The following is a 10,416-nucleotide window of genomic DNA, read 5'->3' on the forward strand; positions in this document are numbered from 1 at the left end:
CGGCGCAATGACTCCGCCCCTCCGGACTACATTTCCCAGAAGCCTCCGCGAGCCGTTAGTGGCAACGTGCGCGACGGAATCACCCAGCGTCCCTCCCCTCGGAGGACTACATTTCCCAGAAGCCCCCGCGGGCTTGTAGCGGCAGCGTTATATTGGGCAGGCGGGGGGAGCCGTTGGTATAGCGCTCGGGCAGCAGCAGCAGTTATGGCCTCGCTGGTGAAGAAAATAATCAGCACTTCTAAGGCGCCCGCTGCACTGGGCCCCTACAGGTACGCCTGTGAGAGAGCGAGGTCTCTCGGAAGAAGCAAGAGTGCGTGAGCAGGTTTTGCCGCTTGGGTTCGAGGCGGTCCCTGGAGGGAGGTCTGTCAGGCGGCCCAAGGGGGCTGCGGTGCGGGGGCCCTCCGGACAGGGACTGGTCTGCTCCCCGGGAACCCCTCACGGACAGCTGGGGCACCAAAGGGGTTGCGGTGCCAGCGGGAAACTATAGCCCGGCTGCCAGGGGTCCTGGTCGTTTTAGGAGAGGTTGTAAGATGTTTCTCAAAAAGTAAGTTAGGGGAAATAATTATGGAATTAGTGATGAGCAGTGAATGGAAACAAATGAAGCAAACAAAAATATTCAAGAGAAAGAATGATTCCTCTCAAGGGGAAAAAAAAGCTTGCTTAGAAAAAAGCAAGTTACAGAGGCAAGCTGGCAGTGCCTGCTGGCTCCGGAGGTGATGGGCAGTGAAGGTCGGACCCGACCCAGGACGTGCTTTGGCAGCTGGAGACTTCGCTGCCTGGGGACTGCAAATCTTCCCTTATTTTGAATGTGGCTGCCAGCAGGTTATAAATGCTTTTCCATCTAAAAATTAACAGCTGTAAAAATACATGAGATGTTGTTCAATGTTTTCATAAGTTGTTAGCACCAACAGCTCTGAATGCAGTAAAAAAAAAAAATCCCTATTTTAATTGGAGAAAGGCTTCTCTGCTACCTGGATGTGAAAAAAATGTTCAATAGCTGTGATAGACTCTTATATCTAAGGTTCTGATTGATTTTTATCAGGGCATTTTCTAAGAGTTTTTAATTTTGCATTCAAGCTTTGTTTTCCTAATATTAACACAGAGTCTTTTGGTTTAAACTCTTCTTGTAGCATTTTGGTGCTGTCCAGGTGTGGGTTTTTTGTCTTCATTACTTTGGAACTGAGCTTTTAGGGCTTCAAACTGTGTGTCCTTTTAGGAATCATAAAGATTGACAAATACAAAGTGTAGAAGCAGAGAGACATGACATGATGTTTAACTTCTGTAAACAATAAACTGTTGGCAGATTGCAGCCAGGGGCCTGGCATCACTTGTAGTTAGCAAAACATCTAAGACATGGGAAAGCCACAGTACTTTAGCTGCACAAACACACACCAGCTGGCCACAAATGCACCTCAACTGGCCTAGCCTGCAGCATAGCACCCCACTTCTATGGTAACTTAACTGCACTCCAGCGTTTTGTGTTTATTGGTAGTTCTTGATGAAATATTGCCTATTATGTAGGCTGTTAATTGTGTAACAGTTCTAACATCAATAAGTTTATCACTAACTTAGTTTGTCAGATTTTGGCAAACTTGTCAAAGTCCAGTGAGCAAAAGTTGCACAAGAACTAACTGCTGCATCTCTGCTGTGGACTCTGAGCATGGTAACAGATCAATGAGGTTTTAATATGGAAGGGAAAATTGGCATGTATGGGCTGCATTCCTGGTTCAGCTACAGCCCTTCAGTATGCTTTTTGGTGACCTATTTTAAATGTATTTTTGTATTTGCTTATTGCATCCGATTTCCAGTAACTTGAGATAGGTAGGTAGATATATAAAGACTCATATGTGTGAGTATGTATGTGTGTGTGTGTGTATATATATATATTTCTCATTAATTGTATTAAACTTTTAAAGAGATACTGTTCTTGTATTTGTGTTAAGAATATCTGATTTCTTTGCAGTCCTTGTCTTTAAGAGTGTGCTTCTTAACACCCTCTCTCTGATGGATGATGTTCTTCTGAGGTTGCTATGTCCATCCAGATATGCACTTAGGCATACTGAAACCTGAATTACTTCAGGCACATACTCAGATCTCTGCTGAATCAGAGATTAAAGAGTAGCTACAGCTGACCCTAGTTATAGGATACATCTGCAGTTAAGGTCTGATTGTGGTTTGTGTAGTTGAAGTTTCTCTGAAGTTCACTCATGCGTTTGCTTACAGTAGAATGATGCCCTTCAGCAGGTAAATTGTTAACAGTCTCAGTGAATGGAGGATTCCACCTTTGAGCATATCAAGAGAAGAAAGCTGGGGAGCAGGGGAGGGGGACCCAGTAAGACTGCTGCAGATGTTGATCAGGCAGTGGTATCAGAAGGCTTCAGCTTGTCTTTTCTCCAGTTATTTGTGATTTAGGACTGTCGAAAGGCCTTTGTTGGGATAAATATTACATTGTGTCATTTGCTTTATAATAAGCTGTACAAGACAATCTTCTTTTAGAGTGCTCATACCTTCGTGTTGTGTGGTTCTTTGTGCTTCATACTGAAACAGAAGCTTGTGGTCCAAAGGCCTGTGCCTCAAACAAAGCAGGACGTGGTAGGAAAGAAAATAAATTAAAGAAGCCTGTGTGTTTGGTTCATAAATACATTTTCTATCAACAAGATAATATCAGGTAGAAAACCACTTCACTTGTTTCTCTTCTTTAAATGTTGTAGTTTTGTGATTTACTCCAGTTCTGTTAGTTGGTGATGGAATTTTCACCATATGAGATATTTTACTATATCACATGAGTTACTGACTATTTTTTCCCCTTATGAAATTACAGAATAATGGGGTAAAAGGAAAGATGGGAGTGATGGTGTTCTTTGGATTGCCTAACTGTAATCATTTTACTAAGCCCCTAAATTGGGTTGGTCCCCTGTGAAGTCAATGAATTGAGTCAATCTCAATTAAGAGGAGAGATGTAGTAAAATTGTTCTCTGAAAGAGTCCCTTCCTTCCTTAACATTAAAGGGAAGCTAACCTTTGAATTTAGATACTTAAGGGAGGTGTCTAACTCTAGTTTGCATAACTTGAGAGGATTGTTGAACTGTCAAAACAATGCATTTCCGTGTGGAATGGGAAGAGAAAAGATAATAGTGCTGAAATATCATGAAGGCTTTCAAAGAATCTTTCTCGGATTTCTTTGCAGAATATCTTTAATTACTAGCTGAAGGGGAGTAAATTATGTCTTTTGCATAATGTTCGCTAGATAGTCCAAATCTTTGTTTTGGTATTTTAATCTCTTCATGGCAACCTTAATAGTTGCTGACTCTACTTCAGCAAAAACACACGACACTTACAAAAATGTTTTGCAAATACCTTGAATTCTGCATTCTTCTGAGTTAACCCAGCCAACAGGTCACTTGGGTTATTTAGTGAGAATGATTGTTGTGAATGGAGTTGTGAAGGTGTTGTGCTGACTGGCCAAATTAATAACTCTGGAGGAATACTGCCAGAGAACTAGCGTGCAGGGCTTCACCTCACAGCTCTAACTCATTATCACGGTACCTGCTTCAGAAGAAAAATGTTGAATTTTCTAATCAGCCCTCATAATTTTTCTTTCTGGTGGTGTTGATTTTTTGTTGGTGATGGGTTTTGTTTGTTTTCTTCATTGCACTGCAGCTGAGATGTGGATGAAAGGTATAGTCTGCCTCTTGAACTAGGATGGAATATTTATCTGGGCAGGTGTAAAAAATGTGTTTATTTACTCTGCCTGCCCTCTGTGCTATCTGCAGTGCAAAAGCTCTGTAGCTCAGTTCAGTGTTGTGTCTTTGTGAGAAACAGGGTTTATTTCCTCAAAACTAGAGCTATGTGCTTCCATAGGTCATCTAATCCCAGCTCTCCCAAAGCATAAGCAGACAGAATGTCCAAACCTGTACATGCGTAACCTCAGTCCTCTTTCTGAGATATTATAAACTACTGAAGAAAATGTGAAATGTGCTTTGAGATAGTTAATTGTTTTGATGGAGAAACATTAAGCCTAAAATGTCACTTATGTTTTCAGCCAAGCAGTGCTGGTGGACCGGACGATGTATATTGCAGGACAGATAGGAACAGAACCTTCCACTGGGCAGCTTGTCCCTGGAGGGGCAAAGGAAGAAGCTAGGCAGGTAAGATGTCTTCTAGCAATAAACTTCTCATGATGTTGGCATGTGCTTAGTTGAACATGGACTCGGGAGAAATTGAAGAGGCCTGAAGAACACATTTCACAACTTCCAAGATGGGGGGAAGAGCAGGAGGAAACAATTCCATCCTAATATTTTTTTTTTTTCCACTCAAACAATTAGAGGTCAGGAGAGGAATCTGTATTTTGTGTAGGAAAGAATTGGTGTTGGTAACAAAGGTTCAGACCCCAGTTAAAAACCTTGGCTTGAGTTGGGGAAAGATTTGTTCTCCTGGCAGCAAAGAGGTGGTGTGAGGTAAATGGATGATGCAGCTCCATCTCATCCTATTACAGGTAATCAATGGATGGTTCAATCCTTGTTTATTAGAAGCTCCCTTTGATTAGTGTGTTTTGTTCTTTTTTCTTGCCCGTTGAGGACCATTGAAGATTTTCTGAGTGAACTTATAGTATAACATGGATGTAGCCAAGTTACAACTCATATTTATATATTATTCATATTACATATTACTCATATTTACGTATTTACCCAGCTGGTATTTAAAGTTTTATGTCTCATTTTTCATTAGGCTCTAAAGAACATGGGAGAAATCCTGAAAGCTGCGGGCTGTGACTATACCAATGGTAAGTGCTGCTCTGATGGTGGCAAACCTAGTTGTTTTCACCTGGGCTAAAAAAAAATGCTGTATGCTAAACATTCAGTTGTTATCACTAGCTGGAAGAAATGAAAGGGATCATGGGTTAAAAAAATAGTCTTTGCAATGGGTATTGATGGAATACTGCCTTTCACCAAAAGTTTCTGCCCATGGTGCTAGTATTTTAACTCTAACTGGGAAAGCTCAGGCATAGACAGAGCTGCAGCCAACTGCAGGTATTTCCTAGGCTTTGCTCCAGGTAAAAGAAGGTTTATATCTATGGTGTTAATATTCTAAGCACTTTCAATACTTTTTTGGGGGGAGGACTTTGTGGAGCCAGACCAGGATTAATGGTGGCTTGGGCAGTCATGGGTGAAACATTCTAGCATAGACTATATTTTCAGGCCTTTGTTGGACTTTTCTTTTGACAGTAGATATTATATATGATGTAATTTATTGCCAACAATTGGCTTACAACAGCTTTTTTAATCTACCTGCTTTACCGATTTTGTGCCTCTTGGAAGAATTTGGTTTAGACTGAAATTTAAAATGGATATTTTTCAGAGCTGGTCAGGAATGTTTAATTCCTTAAAGTTTTATTATGTACTAAGCATTCAGTTTTTTTTTAGGTGGCAACTATCTAGGTGGTCAATATCTGTATGCAAAACTTCTAGAAGTGTTTAGAACACGCAAGAGAAACATTTAATAAAAGCAAGAAATGCACTAAAGATTTTCAACTTTTGCCTACAAGTTAGAGGTCTAAAAATAACTGTGGTTATGTAATTTTTAGTTGTGAAGGCTACAGTTTTGATGGCAGACATGAAGGACTTCAATGATATTAATGATGTTTACAGACAGTGTAAGTAGATTTTTGTTGTTGTTTCTGTTTGACTAGTATTGCTTGTGTAACAAATTATATTCACAGTAAGGAAAATGTTTTAGTGATTCAGATGATGTAGTTCCAGACTTTTTTGAGATTTCAGTAAAAATAACATTAAAAAAAATAATTGCGAGCCCCAGTTCAAGTACAGCCTAATTTTCTTTGCCTTTATGTCCTACCACACCATGACTCACTGTCATGCGAAGATCAGCCCCTGCTGTCCCTACAGTTTGATGTTCTGTGCCTCTAGCTTGGTAGATGCTGTGTTGTCCCAATATAATTCTACTGTAGACACCCTTCAAATACTTAATTTTAGATTTTGTATTTCTATTTCTTTAGAGTCTGTGTGTATCTTTGAATTATTTCTGGGTTATTGTTAAAGGTTTCACTTTTTGTACAAGGATGAGACATGCTGCTCCACTTGAGAATAGAAGAATAATGCTTGTTTTACAGAATTGAATGTAGAATGAAATAGGTGATTCCAATGAGCCATATTATGCAAAGAATTTGGGAGAGTATGCGCATAAGCTCCTTATTTATATAGCTTTGGGTTTTAATTAGATAGCAATATCTGGCCTTGAATGACATCTTGTATTGTTGAGCTACCAACAGAGTGTTCTGCATGTCAAAATGGAATTGTGTTTAAGCAGGGTAAAAACAGCCCAGCTGGATACTTACTTGTTGCCTCCTACCTGTAGTTCAAGGAAGCACTTAGTTGCTGTTCTTTGATCGTGGGTCCAGGCCTAATTAGGAATGGAGGAGTAAGTCAAGGGGCTGTTTTTCCTCTGCTTTCATTTAATATGAGTAAGGTTGCCCCCCCTGTTGACTTTATATAAATTTCAGATCTTTGCTCTTTTGGCAGAGGGGCATCTTTCTCCCTCTTGCTCTCTGAAAGAGCCCTCTCCCACTTCCTGGTGTTTGTGATTGGATGATCACCTTTCTGATTTAATCTTTCTTTTTTGGCAAAATTGGTCATGCTGTGTCAGTAGGGTGCAGGTTATTACTGGCCGTGAGATCATGACTGTAGCTGGCTCCTTGATGATGAATGGTAGCTTGCTGAGATGTTAGAGCAGTCAGTGACAAAAAAAAAAAGCAGGGAGGGGAAACAATAACTGGCACAGAAGACTATTTGTCTTGTAGCCTTGAACTCTGATGACTTCATTTTGCACAGATGGCTTTGAACTGTGTTTTTTCAGGCAAAGTAAAGTGATTGGTGGATGTTTCTGTTTAAATTGCAGTTTTTAAGACAAACTTTCCAGCCAGAGCAGCCTATCAGGTTGCTGCTTTGCCAAAAGTAAGTGTCACTTTTCTGCCTACAAAAAAAAAAACTATTCTGAAACTCTTTACTTCTGAAGCATTCTGACAGCTTTTCTTATTCTGGAATAGTTTCAATTGCAATTGTTGCAATAATAATCTTAAGTATTTAGCTTTTGTTTCTACATAAACCTGGCTTCTTCCCACAGATAAGAGATCTGATAATGAGACATTTCTGTATGGTGGAAGATGGCTACAACACTAGAAATAAGGGGTTGTGATACTGAAAGAAGTGTAAAGTGAATTTTCAATATTACTTTACATTGCCAAATTAGTAATACAACTGTCAGAAGTATAATCACCCTCACATGCCACTCTGTTCTTACACCTGTTTTACAAAGCAACTGGATGTATAACACAACCTTGTATTAAATTCCTAATATGTTTCTTCACTGTATTCTCACAGGGTGCTCGAGTTGAAATTGAAGCTATTGCCATCCAGGGACCCCTCCAAGATGCTTCAGCCTGACTATAAATAGAGACTGAATATCCTACAACAGCAGTTTTAGATCTAATACTTCTGCCTTACATCCTATTCCTACAATGACTATCAGCAGTTACATACAGTCAAAAGCACTAAACTTACCAAGGAAAGGTGCTTTCTTCTGGATTGTAGCCTTGGATTCTCTAAAGTCTGAGTTTATGGTGAGTTCTCTGCCAGCAAAGCCTGAAACCTCTGGGAGGTTGATTGCAGGACAGGGCCCTTGCTTTGTGATGGTGACTGGATATTCAGGTATTAAAGTACACCTTTGGGTGAGCATATGACAGTTATACTGCGAGTGATCTGGACATGAAAAACTGTAATGACTTGTAATAATGGATCTTTAGTAACTATTTTAAATAAGAAAAAATGACAAATAGGAAAATTGAACACTTCAGTTGCTTAGTATACATTTTCACTTCTGTATTTTGGAGGATTTTGCTGTATTTGTTTCTGAACTGTCTTAAATGCTTTCTTTACAGAATAGATTACTGTTGGGACTCTACTCATATTTTGTTCATATGGAATCAATTGCTTAAGAAAGTCAACACTAATTTCAGCGATAAGAAATTTATGCTGTTCTGAAGTGCTAACTTTATAAATCAGCTGCAAATGAATCTCTGTAAGCTTTTCCTTACTCTTTTTCATAGCAATTCAACTTTGACTATATTTTGATTTTTTTTTTTTTAAAAAGACATTCCATGTGTATGAGGGAAGATATCCTGTTTAATGAGAATAAATAAATAAATGATAATTGAATCTGTAAAAAATGTGCTTGTCTCTTCTGGGAACAAACTTTTCCTCATTATGCTCTGATACTCCATTACAAAAAAGTCCCTATCTTGCTGCTTCAATAAGAAATCATTCAAACTAAAAGAATAGCTTTATCTCCTAATACCTAAGGATGAAAATAATCCTTCAAGACAGGAAGCTTTCAGCTACCATGGCACTAGTTCTTTGCATTTTTCTCTTCATTAAAGACAGAACATCAGCTTGATGGGGTCATTAAGCAATATTGAGAAGTCAGACTGGTGATGCTAGTAAGTTATCTTTGCATTTATCTTCTGTCTGAGCAAGTAGAAATGAATACCATATTTTTAAAGAACTAGTTTGAATGTCATCTGTCTCATGGTAAAGTTGATTCCCTGTCTTCTACACAGCAATATGCCTGAGCATAGTATTGGTTTTATTGATGGAAAATGAACAGAATTTCTCTTTGCTGTCATCTGTTCACTTCAACATGTTGTGTGTTTTTTTTCCTCTTCAGTCAAGTTGGCCATCTAATTATATATAGGTACAGTGACAGTAGCATTATCTCATGTCTTCACTTTCTTTTTGTAGAAAGCAGCCTGCAGAATGTACTATTTCAGTGGTAGGGAAGTATATGGGCTTTATCAAATGTACTGTAAGAGGGAACCCTGTAGGCTGCTCCTGGCAGAGGCTGCTGTTTGTATGTGAGAGGGTTGTGACTTCAGAATCTGCTTCTAGTCCCATATTGTGTGACCACCTCACTCAGCACAGTAAGCCACAAAACCAGCACAGTAAGCCACAAAACCAGCAATAGCAAGGAGAGGGTGTAACACTGGTTTGCCACAGGTCAAGACACAATACTTTGAGTTCAGCTGTCCAACAACTGAAATCCAAACTTCATTTCTCATGAGTGCATGTCATTTGTTTTCTGTGTATCATGCCTACCAGTGGTTACCTTGTGTAGTCTTTAATTTGTTGATGATTTTCACATGGTAAGTGTGCAGGAAAAATCCAATCTGGCAGCACGGTGTCTGCCCTTGCATGGCTAATGCAGTTAGTGCCTTGTCTGAAAACCCCCCTGCACTCAATACCACAGCCCTGTTGTGTGAATTATCTTCCATCCCTGGATAAACCCTAAGTGTCCCACTTGTGGTTTCTCACCTTCCTGCTTGTAAGATGTGCTTTCCAGCTCTTGCACTTCAGTTACACTATTTCACTAATTCTATTTCATATTTTTCATGCATTCCTGGTATCACTTCAGCATATACCAGAAAGGCAGTTAGAAAGCTGTGAGAAGAGTCAACCCTACTTATCCCTTCTAGATTTCTACAAAGCTTGTAAATTGTCTTTTTTTCTATACAGACTAATAATGAGACTGTGACAGCATGTAAGATGGATGGATGGATGTTTTACAGCATTATTTTGCTTTCCCTTGACAAAACGGGAGATATTTGTGTTAGAAGCAAAGCAATGCTTTCAGTATTTCAAACATGAGCTTCCAAGCAACAGTATTTGAAAAGTACCTGACTTTTCTGCATATAAACTTCCTCTATGTAAACTTTATTAGTCTTGGCTTCTGCTCTTCTTTTCTCTCCTCAGCTATGTTATTGTCTATGCTCTATAGCTCTGACTTAAGAAGCAATCCCACCTAAGAAAAAAACATAACCAGAATTATAGAATAGTTTGGCATGCACGGGACCTCCAAAGCTCATTTAGTCCAAGACCCCTGTAATGAGCAAGGACATCTGCAACTGGATCAGGTTGTGCAGAGCTCCTTCCAGCCTGATCTTGAATGGTCTCCAGGGATGGGGCATCTACCACATCTCTGGGCAAGACCTTAGAAAAGAGCCCATGCTACCATGAGTATGACTTTTTAGGAAATGTAGAGCAGATGTTGCTTCACTTTGTCAGTTAAGAATAATTAATGTAATTGAACTGAGTCAATTTGAACAGGTTCCCAATCTGTATTTGTGTTCCTCTGTTACAGTTTTGCTCACATATAATTACTTTGTTGGAATATATTTAACTTACTTGTAGCAGATTTAATTAAAATTCACCTTCAGCAGATTTCAATAGTGTTGAACCGGAGCTAAATTCAGCCTTGTGTCCTTGCTATGGTTCTCCCTTCTTACCTCTCACATTATTCTCCACTGTGATATCTGCCTGCCTTACTTGGGTTATGCTGCCTCTTTGCCAAC

General features: G+C 39.4%; 1 protein-coding gene across 2 annotated transcripts; it reads left to right on the plus strand.

The window, feature by feature from the left end:
• The first annotated feature begins 144 nt into the window (after positions 1–144).
• Positions 145–8,522, plus strand: RIDA (reactive intermediate imine deaminase A). Of its 2 annotated transcripts, XR_013921846.1 has the most exons (7): positions 145–269; positions 4,042–4,147; positions 4,728–4,782; positions 5,584–5,652; positions 6,912–6,967; positions 7,394–7,632; positions 7,951–8,522. XR_013921846.1 is itself a non-coding variant. In XM_080339594.1 (6 exons), exons 1-6 carry the CDS (start codon positions 205–207, stop codon positions 7,454–7,456), a joined length of 414 nt encoding a protein of 137 aa, XP_080195720.1. In that variant the 5' UTR covers positions 145–204; the 3' UTR covers positions 7,457–8,522. The 2 variants fall into 2 exon arrangements, 1 of the variants encoding a protein (XP_080195720.1); XM_080339594.1 differs by having other exon boundaries at positions 7,394–8,522.
• The last annotated feature ends 1,894 nt before the right edge of the window (positions 8,523–10,416 follow it).

This window comes from Nesoenas mayeri, assembly GCF_963082525.1.
Source record: "Nesoenas mayeri genome assembly, chromosome: 2".
In the NCBI taxonomy this organism is placed as follows: Eukaryota; Metazoa; Chordata; class Aves; order Columbiformes; family Columbidae; genus Nesoenas; species Nesoenas mayeri.